This window comes from Onychostruthus taczanowskii, unplaced genomic scaffold (assembly GCF_017590055.1).
Source record: "Onychostruthus taczanowskii isolate IOZ18803 unplaced genomic scaffold, ASM1759005v1 scaffold41, whole genome shotgun sequence".
In the NCBI taxonomy this organism is placed as follows: domain Eukaryota; kingdom Metazoa; phylum Chordata; class Aves; order Passeriformes; family Passeridae; genus Onychostruthus; species Onychostruthus taczanowskii.
Genome location: NW_024501571.1, coordinates 5,956,802 through 5,975,741, shown reverse-complemented (window position 1 = coordinate 5,975,741; position 18,940 = coordinate 5,956,802). Strand labels below are relative to the sequence as shown.

The 18,940-nt window shown below is 48.0% G+C and overlaps 3 protein-coding genes across 3 annotated transcripts; all 3 read left to right on the top strand.

Moving 5' to 3' along the window:
• Window positions 1-2: 2 nt before the first annotated feature.
• LOC121340552 (endonuclease domain-containing 1 protein-like) lies at window positions 3-3,452 on the top strand. Its single transcript, XM_041413374.1, is given in 3 exon segments — window positions 3-44; window positions 46-288; window positions 1,422-3,452. Coding segments are annotated over 3 exon segments (831 nt in total). The 3' UTR covers window positions 1,968-3,452.
• A 3,612-nt stretch (window positions 3,453-7,064) lies between these two features.
• On the top strand, window positions 7,065-10,395 carry LOC121340559 (endonuclease domain-containing 1 protein-like). The gene is made up of 3 exons (XM_041413383.1): window positions 7,065-7,169; window positions 8,084-8,406; window positions 10,055-10,395. The coding sequence occupies exons 2-3, from the start codon at window positions 8,118-8,120 to the stop codon at window positions 10,393-10,395; spliced, it is 630 nt and encodes a 209-aa protein (XP_041269317.1). The 5' UTR covers window positions 7,065-7,169; window positions 8,084-8,117.
• A 3,068-nt stretch (window positions 10,396-13,463) lies between these two features.
• On the top strand, window positions 13,464-18,427 carry LOC121340568 (endonuclease domain-containing 1 protein-like). Its single transcript, XM_041413404.1, has 3 exons — window positions 13,464-13,744; window positions 15,322-15,640; window positions 17,585-18,427. The coding sequence occupies exons 2-3, from the start codon at window positions 15,356-15,358 to the stop codon at window positions 18,122-18,124; spliced, it is 825 nt and encodes a 274-aa protein (XP_041269338.1). The 5' UTR covers window positions 13,464-13,744; window positions 15,322-15,355; the 3' UTR covers window positions 18,125-18,427.
• The last annotated feature ends 513 nt before the right edge of the window (window positions 18,428-18,940 follow it).

Below are 18,940 nucleotides of genomic sequence, written 5' to 3'. Positions count from 1 at the left end.
CCATGCTGGGGCTGCTGCTGCTGCAGGTGTTGGCCAGCTGCCTTCTGGCTGGGACACAGCGAGGTGGTGAACTCCTTTGAAACTTCATGTCCTCAGTTTTTTTTCCGGGAGATCCCTCCAAATGAAGCCCTGGTGCCGCAGAAACCAGCCTGGATCTGCCAGCGCTACAAGAACCAGTATTACTTTGCCACCCTGTATGACAGGAAGATGCGTATTCCTGTGTACTCTGCTTACATCTACCAGCCTGGACCGGGCAAAAGACCTAAAACATGGCTGGTTGAGCCTCAGGTGAGTGTCTCTCTTACAGCACATCACCCTCCAGTCATTAAAAGCAATATCAAAATAACCATTTGTATTTTGTCCCAACCCACTACATACATGCAAATGGACACACTGGACAGGATTCTCCCCATTTTATTCCAAACACCTTCATCACATGATTCCTCTGATGCATCTGAGACATCAGCAGGAGCATGAGATGAATCACATCCCAAGGGTGCCCAGCTTTCTGCCTTCACCTGACAGGAACAGCAAATCAGATTCCTTTGCATGACATGACAAAGTCAAATGCTTCCCCTCCCTGGGCCCTGCTGTGCTGGGTGACCAAGTGATGGGGAAAAGGCATCCAGGAGAGGCTAAACTTGAGGGACCAACAGTCCTGCTGGCATCTGATCCCCACTTGGCCCTGAGCTGTTCTGCATCCCTGGCAGAGTTTATCTTCTCCCAGTGAAGTCAAACAGGCTTTGTGAGTGGTGTTAGAGACATGAAAGGCAACTCAGAAGGGGGTGAAATGGCCCAGGGACAAAGCCTGAGGGGAAAAGTCACTGGAGATGAGAGGGTCAGGTTAACTGTGGAGGGATTTCTGGAGTGACATTTCAGGCAGTGCAAGGTGAGGAGCATCAGTGTTGGTCCAGTCAGAAGGGTGGGATCTCCATCCATGGGCAGAGACCCCTGAGCACCTTTGGCTCAGGCTTGGTCCACAAGGATCCAGCAGACAGACAGAACTCCAAAACCAACAGAGCTCTCCCAGATGTCTTTCAGTCAAACTTCAGAACTTTAGGAAAACAGGCCAAGGGAATAATGGGCACAAAAAGAGGAAATTCATGTCATTGCAAAGGACAGAGGGGCAGGATTGATTTAGGTGAAAAGGAACCACAGAAGAAACCCATATGCAGTGTTCCAAAGGAAAGCTAAATATAATGCACTAAATGTGAAATGAATTTCTGAAACAAAAAAGTAGTTGCAGTTTGATTGCACTTTGAGATCCTCATAGGAACTCAAGCAACTAATCTGGTATTGTACCACATCAGGAGCAGACAAAAACATGGATCTTGACACTCAGAGACTTCTGCTCTAGAGAAGTCTGTTCAATTATCCTCATCCCCAATACTAACACCTTTTTCTCTTTATTTCCTGTCAAGCTGATTGGCCCAACTTATCCCAAAACTATGGAAAAAGAGTGGACACTCTTAAATCATTACAATGTCACCTTAGAGAAACTCAGCCAGAGCCAGGCTATCCTTCATGACTACAAGAACCTGACGGGTCTGAACCGGGGCCATTTGAACCCCAATGGCCACCACGATGACTACAGCAGCAGGATGGCTACCTTCACCCTCACCAACATCGTGCCCCAGGATGAGAAACTCAACGGTGGTGCCTGGAACAACTACGAGCAGCAAACGATGATCAGGAGGACCCAGGGCTGTACAACCACCTATGTCGTCGTGGGTGCTGTGCCTGGGAACAACTACATCGCCAAGGGGAGGGTTAATAAACCCAGCCACCTCTGGTCAGCTGCCTGCTGCGTGGTGGACAATAACTACATAAAGGCCTGGGCGGTCATCGCTGAGAACGACAAGAATGAGGTTGAGCTCCTCACACTGGGAGAGCTGGAGGACACGTTAACTGAGCTCTATGGGAGGGGACAGGTTTCCCTGTTTGACAGTGACTGTCCCCGGGAATAAGCCTCACATCCTGGGTGGAACAGGCTCAGGAGCTTTTGCCATATGTCATACAATCACAGAATGGTTTGGGTTTGAAGGAATTTCAAAGACCATCCGTGTAGTCTCAGCTCCTGAGCCATGGGAAGGGACATCTTCCACTATCCTTGGTGGCTCCAAGCCCTGTCCTGTGGTAGTGAGTTTCTTTGTTATGAAATTGTGGTGTTATAAGTTCAAAATGGTTTCCTCCAGTTGTCCCCCATACATATTGGTTTGTCCCTGAGATACATCCACCCATTCCCCTGTCCATCTACCTAAAGACCTACCCCTTATTCCACAGTCATCCCTGCTACTCAGGGAGACCCTGCCCTCCTCCCTTGTCCATCACAGAAACCCCACCTTTGTTTCCAGAATCTTCTGCATGCATCCTGGATCCCTCAAATACCTATTGGTCTCCTTGGCCTGCTCTCCTCCCCTGTTGTCTCCCATCAGATGTCATGATGTATACACCGCCTTGTGCCCCTCCCCGGGTGTCTCACCACTGGTCCAAGTTTGTATCCTCCCTATGTTCCCTCCCCTGTACTTAAGATGCTGTTACCCTGTCGGAACATTGTCACTTGTCCCTGGACTCTATCAGATTAAAGCCTCTTGAGAACCTATACAAGTGATCCCTCTCTTTTCCTTCACTCTGGACTCAACTCAGGATTCTAACAGCAGCTGCACAGAGCAGCTTTGCTGCCTCTGAGAGCTAGGCAGCCCTGCTTTACTGCCACCCAGACCGGTACAGGGGGTGGACAGGGAGCAGCCACTCTTGGCACAGGCCAGGAGAGGAGCTTGGGCTAGCCATGGTCATCCCCAAGTGGACAGCCATGTCACTGCCCAACCTGGCTTTGAACACTTCCAGAGATGGAGCAGCCGCAACTTCTCTGGACAACCTATGCCAGGGCCTCACTGTCCTCACAGTAAAGAATTTCTTCTTAACATCTAATCTAACCCCACCTGCTTTCAGTTTAAAGCCATTCCCTCTTGTCCTGTCACTCCACACCCTTGTCCAAACTCCCTCTCTCTTCTAAAACCATTTAGACACTGGAAGGGGTCCAAATTCTCCCAAGAGCCTTCTTTTCTCCAGGCTCCCTCACCCTTAGCTCCCTCTCTCTCCAGAGCAGATGTGCTCCAGCTCTTGGAGCATTTTTGTGGCCTCCTCTGGACTCCACTCCAACAGCTTTGTCTCCGTTTTCTGTTGTGGATCCCAGAACTGGAGGCAGCACTGCAGGTGAGGTCTCACCAGAACAGAATAGAGGGGGACAAATAGACTGTAGAAATGAACAAGACAACTCAAGGGTCCCAAAGACTTCTGATTCATTTCCAGGAAGGTCTGAGAGAGCAGACTTCACATCATATCTATGTTTCATTAGGAAGTGAGAAACCTGTCTTCAGATCAGGAAAATTTATATATAGAAGGATATCCAGTGCTACCTGCTTATAGAGTAGTTTAGGGACTAACATAACAATTTCCATGCTAAGTGTGTAATTTACTAATAAACTTTGTGGAATTTTACATATCTTCTGATTTTTGTTGTTCCTTTTGACCATGAACATTTAGGGATCTTGGGGGGTGGGGGGTGTTCCCTTTTCCTTGAAAGTGATTTTGTGGGCAGAATGGGAGCTTCAGGCAAAGGTTAATAGAGAAACCTTCCTGTTGAGTCATGAGCTGCAGGAAGGACCCCCTGGCTTGGTAAACTCCTTCTGAAGGAGCTGTCTGGGTTCAGTTGGATCCAATCTTAGCCCCAGATTTTGTCAATTGTTATCTAAAGGATTATATAAATGTTATTGAAACTTTATACAGCTTGTCCCATGGGTTTGAAGATTGCAAACTATACATATTTACATAATTATATATGATTTAAGATTATAGTGATAAGGCAAAAATATGTTAATCAGAATTACTTAGTTCACAGTATGGAAGCTATAACTACTAGTATAATATTGTCCACTGTGAAGAGGTATTGAAGCAAATATATTAAAGCAGTTATATAAAAACCAGCAAAAACAGTTAAACAGAGATCACCCATAACAACGACCATGATCAAATCTTGTTGGCTCAGCTTTGAGAAGTGACCTTGAGAGACATCTCCACTCCAGGGAGGAATCTCCACACACACACACTCTCCATGAAGGTGTGTGCCTGGTGTGCAAGAGCTAAAGAGAGCAAAAGCCAGTCTCTACTTCATATCAACAGCAATGTTCAGACACTTCCTGGAAAGCAGGGCACAACTCCTCTAGAAGGCCAGCACTGAAAACTCACACACAGCCCTCCTTCCTCCTCTCTCCCTTAGCTTACATATCTGAGCTGAAGTCATATGGGATGAAATATCCCTTTGCCTAATTTAGGTCAGCTGGCCTGGTTGTGTCCCCTCCCAGGGTCTTGCCCACTCCCATCCCCTGTGATGGGGGAAGGAATGTCAGAGGGACAGTGCTGCTTTGCAGTAGCCAAAACACTGGTCTCTTATCAACAGCTGTCCAGCTACCAGCACAGCACTGTAAGGGCTGTGACCTTTACCTCGGTCAGTCCCAACACAGGCATTCAAAATAAAGTTTACTTGCTGCAGTGCTGGATTGCAGGTTCACCTCATATGTAAATCACAAGTTGCTTCCACTGATATTTCCACCAGCAGTAAAGTCACAGTGCCCATCCTCACAGAAGGTTGGGTGTCCAAACACAACCAGAGGATGCCATAACACCCGCAAAATTGTCAGCATCACATTCTACATACTTCTCCAACAAATGAGGATGAAAAAGTGGGCCAACAGCTCTTACAAGATATCCCCATGGCTCCTTGCAACGTTGACATCCTTACTGTTTGGGGGTAGGGAGCTGTGCAACAAAGAGTCCAATGGGTTCTGTGAGTTCAGGATTATGTGGGATTGCCCTACTTTTCCCCTGGGAGGGGTTTTACACTTGGTCATACAGCACTGTGGAGTTGGGGGATGCTTTGGGGGTCTTTGGTGGTTTATGTCCCCTTCTAATGATGTGACCACTGTTGGGTCCTGCTTTGTTCTGTCAGCTGGGCCTCATAAGGAAGGAGGAATTTGCCCCACCTCCACCAGATCTGCAACTTCTTGGCCTTCTCCCTCATTCTGGATAAACCTTGCTTTCTTTAAGACATCAGTCCCAGGTTAACAGATCAAAAGAAACCATGGGACTCAACCAGTTTGTTTGAACAAATTTTGGTCCTGCACACTTCTTCTGGATACTTCTGGTTTTAACAACCAACTCACAATTCTATTATTCCTGGACTTGTGGAAACAGAAGGAATTAAGTCTCGTTTAGTTTTGAGTGAATGAATGGTCATTGAATGACAGAACATTGTGGGTTGGAAAGGTTCTTAATGACCAGCTAAATCTATGCCCTCCCATGGACAGTGACATTTTCCACTATCCCAGGTTGCTGCAAGCCCCAGACAGCCTGGCCATGGACACTTCAAGGCATGGGGCATTCTCAGCTTCTGTGGGCAACCTGTGCTGGGGCTTCACCATCCCCACAGTAACCAATATCTATCAATACCCACTCTAAACCTACACTCCTTTCAAGCCCTTTCACCTTGTCTCAAGCAGCATCAACGGAAATAAAGGTCGGATATTAGGAAAAAGTTTTTCATGGAAAAAGTGATGAAGTTCTGGAATGGTCTGCCCAGGGAGGTGGTGGAGTCACCATCCCTGGAAGTGTTTTAAAAAAAGACTGGATACAGCACTCAGTGCCGTGGTTCAGTTAAGATGTTGGGGCATGGGTTGCACTCAATCATTTTGAGGGTCTCTTCCAACCAAGTCATTCTGTGAATTCCGTCCTAAAGACGTGGTTTAACCCCAGCCAGCAGCGACAACCTCACTTCCCAAACATTGGGACCAGAGAGTGAACTGGAAGGGGAAAAGCTGGAAAACTTGTGATGCAGACAGAGACAGTTTAACAGGGAAAACAAAAACTTCACTCACAAGCAAAGCATGTCAAGGAGATCTTTCACCATTTCCCATGGACAGAAAGGTGTTCAGCCACCTCCAGGAGAGCAGGGCCCCATCCCACCTAACAGCTGCCTCCAAAGACAAAACCCACCACTCCAAATAACACCTCCTTTCTCCTCCTTCCCCTCACTTTATATCCTCAGCATGATGTCAAATGGTCTGGAATATCCCTCTGGTCAGCTGGGCTCACCTCTCCTGGCTGTGTCTCCTCCCAAGTACCCTCAGCCTCCTTGCCAGCCTTGCAGTACAAAAAGCAGAAAAGGTCTTGCTCTGTGACAGCTCTGCTCAGCAATACCAGAAACATTTCTGTGTTATCAACTCTGTGTTCAGCAGAACTCCAAACACAGCCCCAGCCACTGTCAAGAATGTTAACTCTGAACCCAGCACGCCTATCAGCTCCATGCCCTTGTACAAAGTCTCTCTGCAGTCTCCTGTAGACTCCTACAGTACTAGCTACTGCTCTGAGGTGTCCCCAGAGCCTTCTCCTTCCCAGGCACCTGGGATGAAGCTGTTACACAGCCATGGCAATCAGGCAAGAGAATATTTGTAGCCTGGCCACAGGAATGATGTTATGGGAGGCTGCAGAAGAGCAGACTGTGAATATCTGAGTGCACTCAGAGCCAGGCCAGTCCATCCAATGTCACCAGAGATGTTCTGTTGGGAGCAGGAACACATGTAGGTGCTGGAGCAGCAGCAGCTGCAGTTGGTGGGATTGATGAAATGATCAAGGCAGCCACCAGACCCTGTTAGCTGATCCTGACATGCCATGCTGCAAGGCAGCAAATTTGGGAGAAATTCTGGGGAAAATTTGAGAAACAACTGTCAACACATTTCAGGGTGGGTGTGAACAAACACCCTAACTGAAAACAGAAAGCTTCTCTTTTCTGTGGAATTCACTGTTTACAAGAAAGGGCAACTTCATGACTGGGTATATAGTTAACATACCATGCTGCAAGACAGCAAATATGGGAGAAATTCTGGGGAAACTATGACAAACAACAGTCAGCACATTTCAGGGTGGGTGTGCACATACCTTCCGAATAAAAATAGAAAACTTCTCTATTCTGTGGAAGTCCTTGTTGATAACAAGGGGCAAATCTGTGACAGGGTATATATAGCAGTGGCACTCCTGAGCACTGAAACACTCCTTTCTCCAGGGAGAAGACAAAAGGAACTGTTCACCTGCCTGTTCTGAAATTCTGCATCAAGGTAAGCCCTTGCTCTCTCCTCACCATTGACTCAAATATTCAGAGTCTTTCCTGACATTTTGAAATAAATATATATACACAGACAAAGCCTAGGCTGGAATTGCTGAGCTCCAAGGAGCAATCAGAGCTTATGCATGCCCTGAATTCTGCAGGACTTTAGTATTTTCTGTCGGTCAGGAGGGCAAGTAATGAAGGAATGATTTTGGAAAGAATCTCAAGGCAGTACACCTGAAAATTAATGTCAAACAGTTGAATAAGAAGGATGCGGGAGACTATTCACTACTGAAACAGCACCCATGGCCTTGTAAAAAACCTCTGGACAAACAGAGGTGTGGTCTGAACACATGGGAAAATTTACGCTAAAGGTTTCTTGGGAAATCTAACAACTGCCTCTTCCTGGAGAGCATATAAACAAAGAGTCTGAGACTGCAGCAGAGGCACTGGAGACACCTCTGCCACTTTGGGGCTGCGAGCAGAATCCTGTACCACTCCTTTTCACAGTAGGTTGTTTTCTGTGTATCTGTTAACTTAGATATTGCCTTAGTTAGAACTATTTTAATCTCATGCAGTTGATCACGCTGAAGGAGTTGTCAGACCCTTCTCTGCTTGCTTTGGGGCAGCTTTGGGCATGCTCTGCAGGGTACTGTAAAAAGCCACTACTTGTAGTGCCAAGTTTGGCTCCTTCCTCCTGCAGGCTGAGTGCTCCCACTGCTGCCTCCTGTGGGCTCCTAAACCCTGGTTTAGATTTCACCCTTATTGCCCTCATGATTTTTCCATCTCCAGGAGGACAGAAATTACTCCTTTCCTGGTGTCTCATCATTCTCTCCTCCACCAGCTCTCTCCCCCTGCACAAAAAGGCTCCAGGCCGTGTCCAGCTCTCTCCAAGCTGAGTGTCCCTCTGCATTTGCCTTCCAGGGGAGCAAGAGCCCTCCACTGAAATCCTCCCACCATGCTGGGGCTGCTGCTGCTGCAGGTGTTGGCCAGCTGCCTCTGGCTGGGACACAGCGAGGTGGTAACACCCTTTGCAGGTTGTCCTCAGTTCTTCTATGCAGGGATTCCCCCAAATGATGCCCTGAATCCAAAGAATCCAGCCTGGATCTGTCAGCGCTTCAGGAACTCGTATCACTATGCCACCCTGTACGACAGAGACAGGAGAATTCCAGTGTACTCTGCTTACAAATATGAACCTGGAGATGCCAAGAAACCTCCAGAGTGGTGGATGGTTGAGCCCCAGGTGAGTGTCCCTCTTTACGCACATCAACCTCCATCCATTTGGCCCTGAGCTGTTCTGCATTCCTGGCAGAGCTTATCTGCTCCCAGTGAAGAGTCAAACAGCCTTTGTGAGTGGTGCTACAGACATGAAAGGAAACTCAGAAGGGGGTGAGCTGGCCCAGGGACAAAGCCTTGAGGGAAAAGGCACTGGAGATAAGAGGGTCATGTTTACTGTGGAGAGATATATCGAGTGACATTTCAGGCAGTGCAAGGTGAGGAGCATCAGTGTTGGTCCAGTCAGAAGGGTGGGATCTCCATCCATGGGCAGAGACCCCTGAGCACCTTTGGCTCAGGCTTGGTCCACAAGGATCCAGCAGACAGACAGAACTCCACAAGCTCTAGAGCCCTCACCAATGTCTTTCAGACAAACTTCAGTAGAACAGGCCAGGCCAATTGCAGAAGAGAAAATGAAGCAATTCCTGTCATTGCTAAGGACAGAGTAGCAGGATGGCACTTGGGGGAAGGTGAGCCAGAGAAGGAAACTACATGCCCTACTCCAGAAGAAGGCTAAATATGTTTTCTAAAGATGAACCAAAAGATATTGAAGTTATGAAAAAATGAACTATTTCATCTTATGCTTAGGAACTCAAGCAACTACTCTGGCATTGCACCACTACAGCCTCCACATTCTCTCTTTTTGAGAATCATAGTGGTTGGTGTTTGAAGACCCTTAAAGACCATCTCAGTCCAACTCCACTGCATGGGCCAGGCCACTTGCCACTTGGATCATTGTCCAGCATGATCCAAGCCCTATCCAACCTGGCATTTTCCTCCTGGACATGAACCCAGGCCATTTAAAAAGGCTTTCATTTTGTTGATTTACTCCAGAGGCCTTGTTGGGGTATTTAGTTTCGCCAGGACTCTTCTGAGCTTACAGATCCCTCTCTGAGGCTGATCATTTGTAACCTCCTACCAGCAATGCTGCAGAAAATGCTCCCTGGCCCAGATCAGCCCTGAGACACATTCTCAGCTCTGCTGTAACAGATTCCATTCACACTGAGATGTTTTTGTTTACTGAGCAAAACTGTTCAACCTTGAATGAACTGCAGCCCTGCCAGGGAAACCTCAGCTCCAAGACTGATATCCTGACACATCTCCCTCTGTATGGGGTTACAGTCCTGGTGTTCCAGGACTGGGGGACACCTGTAGCAACCACACATAAAAATCACAGAATCATAAAATGACACAATCACAGCGTGGTGTGACAGGATCCAGGGAGAGCCCTGGGCAGATTTGGGCTGTGGAGACAAGAGGAAAGAGAAGCAGATTTGGCAGGGGAGGTGTCTCACCAAAGTCACCTTTCAATCCTAGGAGTAGGAAATGCTCCTTGTCTCGTCCATCAATCCTTGCTCCCAGCACAGGCTGCAGGCTGGATCAGAAAGCTCACAAGTCAAACAGAGAGCAGTCACATTCTGAGCTACTTTCTCTTTAACGCTCTTGCATTCATGCAGGAGGGACATGTGTATGATTTCTCTCAGATTCAAATGTTTTCCTGCACAGAGATAACACAAAATGTGATCTTGACCGTCAGAGACTTCTGCTCCAGGGAAATCTGTTCCATTACTCTCATTCCCTCTTCTAATACCTCTTTCTATTTCCCTGTCCAGCTCATAGATAACAATGTAAATCTTAAAGAGATGGAAAGGGATTGGATCCTCATAGAGCAACACAAGTTCACCTTAGACCAAATCAACCAGAGCCAAGCTGTTCCTGCCGACTACAAAGGACTGAAGGGTTTGGACCGTGGCCATTTGAGCCCCAGTGGCCATCAGTTCAGTAGTGAGAGCAAGATGGCTACCTTCACCCTCACCAACATAGTGCCACAGGATAGCAGCCTCAACGGTGGCAGATCCTGTCTGGAGATCTCCATGCCTGGAGATACCCAAATGCCAACAATACGTGATTCTGGACAACCTGCTCTAGCTGCCCCTGCTGGATCCTGGAGTCTGGACTAGATGGTCCTGAGAAGTCCCTCGAAAACTCCACAATTTAGTGATTCTGTGATCCTGGAACATACTTTGGTTTGTATGCTTTTGAAACTGCACCTTGAGAGCAGCAGCTGTTGTATCAGACAGGCAGGCTTGGCATCAGATACATGGAAAGCGTAGAGCAGCCAAAGCTGAATTCCTGTGATGCACTCCTTGGACACCTTCATTCTCTGCTCTGCTTCTGAAGCTTTTCTGCAGATTTATGGGAAACTGATTTGGGGAAATGTATTCAATGGTTGTCAAAGATCAATGTCTGCCACATCATGTAGTTTGCAAGAGCTCACAATAAAAGTTATGTGATGCAGTGCTGGATTGCAGGGTCACGTCTTCTATAAATCACAAGTTGCTTTCCACTGAAATTTCAATAGCCACCAGTAAAGTCACAGTGCCCAGAGCATCCTTGCAGGACATAGGGTGTGCAAATGCAATCAGAGGATGTGCCAACATCCAAACCAGTGCCAGTCTCAGACAGCAGTTATTCTCCTGTTAATGGCATGAACAAAGTGGGACAGGGTGCCAACAGCTCATACAAGATATCCCCACAGATCCAGGAACAAGACTCCCAACTTTAATGTCCCCACTCTTGATCCTTTGGCGGTGGGGGCCTTTGCATTTAACAGTTCAATGGGTTCCGTGAGTTCACGATTACGTGGGATTGCCCCACTTTTCCCCTTGGTAAGCGTTTTATACTGGGTCATGCAGCACTGTGGAGTTGGGGGACACTTTGGGGATATTTGATTCTTTGTGGCTCCTTCTAATGATGGGTCCTGCTTTGTTCTGTCAGCTGGGCCTCATAAGGAAGGAGGAATTTGCCCCACCTCCACCAGATCTGCAACTTCTTGGCCTTCTCCCTCATTCTGGATAAACCTTGCTTTCTTTAAGACATCAGTCCCAGGTTAACAGAGACTAAAGAAACCACAGGACCCAACCAGTTTGTTTAAACCAACTGTGGTCTAACACACTTCTTCTGGATACTTCTGGTTGTAAAAACCAACTCATCATTCTATTATTCCTGGACTTTTGGAAATGCAAGAACATGTGTCCAGTTTAACTTTGAGTGAATGAATGCTCATTGAAGGACAGAACATTTGGGTTGGAAAGGACCTTAATGACCAGCTGCTTCCATGCCATCCTATGGGTAGGGATACCTTCCACTATCCCACGTTGCTCCAAGCCCCAGCCAGCCTGGCCATGGACACTTCCAGGGATGGGGCATTCTCAGCTTCTGTGAGCAACCTGTGCTGGGGCTTCACCATCCCCACAGTAAGAAATATCTTCCAAATATCCACTTAAACTTACACTCCTGCCATTTCAAGCACTTTCATTTTATCCTAATGGTGTGGTTTAAGCCCGGCCAGCAGCCACGCCCCGCGCAGCCATTCCCTCACTCCCCGACCACAGGGAGAGAACTGGAAGGGGAAAAGCTGGAAAACTCATGGGTGGCTCCTCCCAAGTACCCCCAGCCTCCTTGCCAGCCTGGCAGTACAAAAAGCAGAAAAGGTCTTGCCCTGTAAAAGCTCTGCTCAGCAATACCAGAAACATCTCTGTGTTATTGACTCTGTGTTCAGCAGAACTCCAAACACAGCCCCACACCAGCCACTGTCAAGAATGTTAACTCTGAACCCAGCACGCCTATCAGCTCCATGCCCTTGTACAAAGTCTCTCTGCAGTCTCCTGTAGACTCCTACAGTACTGGCTACTGCTCTGAGGTGTCCCCAGAGCCTTCTCCTTCCCAGGCACCTGGGATGAAGCTGTTGCACAGCCATGGCAATCAGGCAAGAGAATATTTGTAGCCTGGCCACAGGAATGATGTTATGGGAGGCTGCAGAAGAGCAGACTGTGAATATCTGAGTGCACTCAGAGCCAGGCCAGTCCATCCAATGTCACCAGAGATGTTCTGTTGGGAGCAGGAACACATGTAGGTGCTGGAGCAGCAGCAGCTGCAGTTGGTGGGATTGATGAAATGATCAAGGCAGCCACCAGACCCTGTTAGCTGATCCTGACATGCCATGCTGCAAGGCAGCAAATTTGGGAGAAATTCTGGGGAAAATTTGAGAAACAACTGTCAACCCATTTCAGAGTGGGTGTGAACATACTGCCTGAACGGAAACAGAAAGCTCTATTTTCCGTGGAATTCCCTGTTTTTAAGAAGGGGCAAATTTATGCCTGGGTGTATATTGCAGTGGCACTCCTGCGGATTCAATCACTTCTGTCTCCAGGCAAAAGACAGAAGGAAAAGTTCAGCTGCTTCTTCTGAGTCTTTGCTTCAAGGTAAGCTCTTCCTCCTTCCTCACCATTAACTCCAGTATTCAAAGTCTTTCCTGAGCTTTGGTATAAATATACATAGACAAAGCCTAGACTGGAGTTGCTAAGCTCCAAGGAGCAATCAGCGCTTATGCATGCATTGCATTTTGCAAGATTTCAGTATTTTCCAACAGTCAGGAGGGCAAGTACAGATTGAATTATTTGGGAAAGAAACTAAAGCCAGCTCACCTGAAAATGAACAACAAATTGTTGAATAAGAAGGGTGGGGGAGACTATTCAGTACTAAAACTACATTCGTCAACTTCTAAAAAACCTTTGGAGAAACAGAAGTGCGGTGTGATCTCCTGAGAAAATTCATCCTTAGGCCTGCTTGATAAATCTAACTCTCTTCCTGGAGAGTGTTACAGTGTGTTTTTGTCCTTAATGGTCAATTCCGTTTCCACCCCCTGCCTCATCAGTTCAGTCCAAATTACACCCTCCTTGCTAGCTGTCTACCTTTCCTAAAACCAAGCCCTAATTTTAAACAGTCCCAGTTCCTCTTCCCCGCAGTTGTCAATCCCTTCTTCTACCAACCCCCTGCGAGATCTCCCCTTTGGAAATCCCCAAATCCTGGGAGCTCCATTGGTTTATTCGAACTGTTTCCCTCCCGCTGTGTGCCCAATTGGTTAGAAGATTGCAAACCCTGCCTTATGTTCCTCCCCTAAACTTCTCAGATTGGATGAGGAGCTGTACCCTCCCCTGAGACCTCCCTTGTTGAAAATATCCGGAACCGCTATGTTTGGGGTCCTTTCCTATGGTCAGATAATAAAATTAGTAAATCCTTAGGTCACCTAGCAAGACCTGCCTCGTTTGTCATCAGCATTGATCTGCGGTAGCTGGCTGGGACTCCAGGCCTCCGGGGCATTGTCACAGCACCTTACGCGTGCAGAGGAGTGTGTGCCGTGACAGGAAATCACATAAACCCAGAGAGTCTGAGACTGCAGCAGAGGCACTGCAGACTCCTCTGCCACTCGGGGGCTGTGAGCAGAATCCTGTATCACTCCTTCTCACGGTAGGTTGTTTTCTGTGTATCTGTTAACTTAGATATTGCCTTAGTTAGATCTGTTTTAATCTCATGGAGTAGGACATGCAGAAGGAGTTTTCAGACCCTTTTCTGCTTGCTTTGGGGCAGCTTTGGGCATGCTCTGCAGGGTACTGTAAAAAGTCACCACTTGTAGTTGCAGTTCTCAGTTTCCAGCTCATTGCTCACCATGTTCCTGATCCAGGGATGAACAAGAGAAAAAGAACCAGATATCTTGGGCCAGAGCAGGGCTGTGTGCAGCTCAACATCCTGAATCCAGTGGAAATGGAGAGATGAGGGTCAGGGAGAAGAAGAAGACAGGGGCAAATGTGCAAGGTGACTTGTCATGCCTTCAGCAGTGCTGGGCTCAGCCCCTTCCCAGCCCAAGGTGGGCTTTGTGCTTTAGAGGCTGTGGCAGCTTTCTCTGCCAGGAACCCTTTTACCTGCCTGTCCCAGCTGCCTTATTCCAAATGCTGACAATATGAAATCACTGCACTGAGTGTCTGGCAATGCAAATGGTAGCATCCCTGCTCTCCCAATCCTGTGCTGCCTCTAAAAGGAGACAAAACTGTTATGAAGCACTCCTACCCCAGGTGGGACTGAGTAAATAAAATTTACTTAGATCCTGTTAAAAATTGCAAAGCAAAGGGAAAATCGCTGTGAGCGTAGCCTTTGACTGTACAGGGGAATCAATCAGCAAAGCTGAAGATGGACATCAACAGGAATCCCAGGCAACCAATGGGAAGAACTGCCCCTCAGTGCTTGCACTGCAGCAGCCACTGTACTGATAAGATAGAGGTGTTATCCCTTGTGCTTGCTGCTACCATCTGCTTGGCCCCTTCATTTGCTCCCTCCATGTGTCTGCGAGTTCAGACTCTGGGGTTGGATGACATGGAAATGCAAGGTGAGCAGCAGGACACCCATGGCCCAGTGTCAGCTGAGAGGCAGGACCCCAGCTGCATCATTTGGGGTTCACTATTGGGTCTGAGTGGAAGAGCTGAGTGTCTGTGTGACCCCGGATGGGGCCAGAGACTTGTAGGAAGTGCAGCATTGCTGTTCTTTGCCTGCCCCATGCCCCATGAGATTCAAGCCCAGCTCAGCATGGCAGGGGGCTGAGCAGAGCCTGTGCCCAGCTGCGGGTGTCTGCTGTGGGCAGGAGGGAGGTGGGAAAAGGTGACCTTGTCCCAGGGCTGTGCCTCAGTTGCAAGATCACTTTGCTGCTAGAGGTGATTGCAGTCCTGGTGGGTTTGGCTCCTTCCTCCTGCAGGCTGAGTGCTCCCACTGCTGCCTCCTGTGGGCTCCTAAACCCTGGTTTAGGTTTCACCTTTATTGCCCTCATGATTTCTCCATATGTAGGAGGACAAAAACTACTCCTTTCCTGGTGTCTCATAATCCCCTCCTCTGGCAGCTCTGTCCCCCTGCACAAAAAGGCTCCAGACCATGTCCAGCTCTATCCCCCTGCACAAAAAGGCTCCAGGACATGTCCAGCTCTATCCCCCTGCACAAAAAGGCTCCAGGCCATGTCCAGCTCTCTCCAAGCTGAGTGTCCCTCTGCATTTGCCTTCCAGGGGAGCAAGAGCCCTCCACTGAAATCCTCCCACCATGCTGGGGCTGCTGCTGCTGCAGGTGTTGGCCAGCTGCCTCTGGCTGGGACACAGCGAGGTGGTGAGCTCCTTTGCAAGCTGTTCTCAGTTCTTCTATGCAGGGATTCCCCCAAATGATGCCCTGAATCCAAAGAACCCATCCTGGATCTGCCAGCGGTACAGCAACTCGTATCACTATGCCACCCTGTACGACAGAGACAGGAGAATTCCAGTGTACTCTGCTTACAAATACCAGCCTGGAGATGCCAAGAGACCTCACTCATGGTGGTTTGTTGAGCCCCAGGTAAGTGACCCTCTTTACACGCATCACCCTCCAGCCACGCAGAGATGAGCTGCAGTGTTTGAATTACCAGTTTTATTCCGTAACACACCACTACTCACATGCAAATGGACACACTCGATGGGAATGTCCTTTTTGAACGTCAAAACCCTGCACCACATAGTTCTTCTGATGCATCTGAGACATCAGCAGGAGCATGAGATGAATCACATCCCAAGGGTGCCCAGCTTTCTACCTTCGCCTGACAGGAACAGCAAACCAGATTCCTTTGCATGACATGACAAAGTCAAATGCTTCCCCTCCCTGGGCCCTGCTGTGCTGAGTGACCAAGTGATGGGGAAAAGGCATCCAGGAGAGGCTAAACTTGAGGGACCAACAGTCCTGCTGGCATCTGATCCCCACTTGGCCCTGAGCTAGTCTGCATCCCTGGCAGAGTTTATTTTCCACCAGTGAACTGTCAAACAGGCTTTGTGAGTGGTGTTAGAGACATGAAAGGAAACTCAGAAGGAGTTGAGTTGGCCCAGGGACAAAGCCTGAGGGGAAAAGTCACTGGAGATGAGAGGGTCAGGTTAACTGTGGAGGAATTTCTGGAGTGACATTTTAGGCAGTGCAAAGTGAAGTGCATCAGTGTTGGTCCAGTCAGAAGGGTGGGATCTCCATCCATGGCCAGAGACCCCTGAGCACTTTTGGCTCAGGCTTGGTCCACAAAGATCCAGCAGACAGACAGAACTCCACAAGCTCTAGAGCCCTCACCAATGTCTTTCAGACAAACTTCAGTAGAACAGGCTCTGTCATTGGTAAGGACAGAGTAGCAGGACAGCATTTGGGGGAAGATGAGCCAGAGGAGGAAGCCACAATCCCTATTCCAGAGAGAAGCTAAATATGTTTCTCTAAAGATGAACAAAATTATGTTGAAGTTATTAAAAAAATAGTAACTTCATCTTATTTCGCTTGAACAACTACTCTAGTCTTGCACTACTACAGCCTCCACATTCTCTATTTTTGGAGAATCATAAAATGGTTGGTGTTGGAAGGAAGCTTAAAGACCCTCTCAGTTCAACTCCCCTGCATGGGTCAGGCCGCTTTCCATTAGACCAGCCTGCTCCAAGCCCTATCCAACCTGGCATTTTCCTTCTGGACCTTGGACCCAAACAACCTTTCATTTTTAATAACTTTCTCCTGAGGCATTTTTGGAATATTAATTTCCCCAGGACTCTTTTGGGATTACAGGCTCCTCTCAGATGCTGGTCATTTCTAACTTTTTTCAGAGATGCTGCAGAAAATTCCCCCTTGCCCAGACAGCTCTAGCACACATTCCCAGCACTGCTGTAACAGTTTCCATTCACACTGAGATCTTTTTGCTTACTGAGGAAAACTGGTCATTTTTAAACAAACTGTACCCCTCCCAGGGAAACCTCAGCTCCAGGACTGATTTCCTGACACATCTCCCTCTGTATGGGGTTACAGGAAGCAACCTTGGGTGTTCCAGGATTGGGGTACATCTGTAGCAACCACACATAAAATCACAGAAACAGTCATGGCATGAGTGGATCCAGGGAGAGCCCTTGGCAGATTTGGGCTGTGGAGGCAGGAGGAAAGGGAAGCAGATTTGACAGGGGAGGTGTCCCACCAAAGTCACCTTTCAGTCCTAGAGTGGGAAATGCTCCTTGTCTTGTGCATCCATCCATGCTCCCAGCACAGGCTGCAGGCTGGATCACAAAGGTCACAACGCAAAAGGAGAGCAGTCACATTCTGAACTGCTTTCTCTTTAACTGTCTTGCATTCATGCAGGAAGGCCATGTGTATGATTTGTCTCAGATTCATACATTTTCCTGCACTGAGATGACACCAAATGGGATCTTGACCATCAGAGACTTCTGCTCCAGGGAAATCTTCTATATTACTCCCATTCCCAATTCTAACACCTCCTTCTCTTTCCCTATCAAGCTGATAGGTAAAAATAATCTTAAAGAGATGGAAAGAGAGTCGGTCCTCGTAGAGCAACACAAGTTCACCTTAGACCAAATCAAACAGAGCCAGGCTGTCCTTAATGACTACAATGTGACTGGTTTGGACCGTGGCCATTTGAGCCCCAATGGCCATCAGTACAGTAGAGAAAGCAAGACAGCTACCTTCACCCTCACCAACATAGTCCCCCAGGATAGCAGCCTCAACAAGGGCCAGTGGAACATCTACGAGTCTAAAAAGATGCCCACAAAGACCAAGGGCTGTACAACGACCTACGTAATTACGGGTGCTGTGCCTGGGAACACCTACATCGCTGAAGGGAGGGTCAACAGACCCAGCCACATCTGGTCGGCTGCCTGCTGCGAGGGGGACAAAAAACGCAAAGATGCTTGGGGGGCCATCGCTGAGAATGACAAGAACGAAGTGGAAGAGCTCAGTCTAGGGGAGCTGGAGAAGAGGTTGACCAAGCTCTACGGGGGAAAGGTTACTCTGTTCAACAATGCCTGTCCCCGGCAATAAGCTTCACATCCTCAATGAAAAAGGCTCAGTGCCTTTTCCTACATGTCACAGAATCACAGAATAGGTTGGTTTTCATGGGATCTTAAAGCCTTAATGATCATCTCATTCTGACCTACTCACCATGGGCACGGATGCCGTCCAGTACACCAGGTTATTCCAAGCACTCCCCAGCCCAGCCTTGAACCCTTCCAGGGATGGGGCAGTCAGAATATCTCTGGGTAACTTCTACTTGTACTGCACCCTCCTCAGGGTAATTTAATTCCTTACAATATCATACATAAGCAGCCCTCCATCAGTGTGAAACCATTTCTAGCTGCCCCTGCTGGATCCTGGAGTCTGGACTAGAAGGTCCTGAAAAGTCCCTCGAAAACTCCACAATTCAGTGATTCTGTGATCCTGGAACATATTTTTGCGGGGCTTGAGACCACACTCATCCTCACCATTACTCCCACCATGTCCACTGCTCTCAATTCCCAGGCTCTGGAGCCACTGGCTGATTGACCAACTGTCGTGGTTTGACACTGGCCAAACACCAGGCACCCACAAATGCTGCCCACTCAACCTCCCCTGTTACAGCTGGTCAGAGAAAAAAAATTAATAAAGGAATTATGAGTTGAGATAAGGACTGGGAAAAAACACTGCAAGGGCAAAACTTGTTCAACATAGACACAGAACGTGAGTTTATTGCTAACACAATCAGAGGAGGATAATGAGAATGAAAATAGCCCTTAAAGACACCTTTTCTTCCCCCAGTCCTTCCCTTCTTCCCAGCAACAGCACAGAGAGACAGAGTGTGGGGGCTTTGGTCAGTTCATC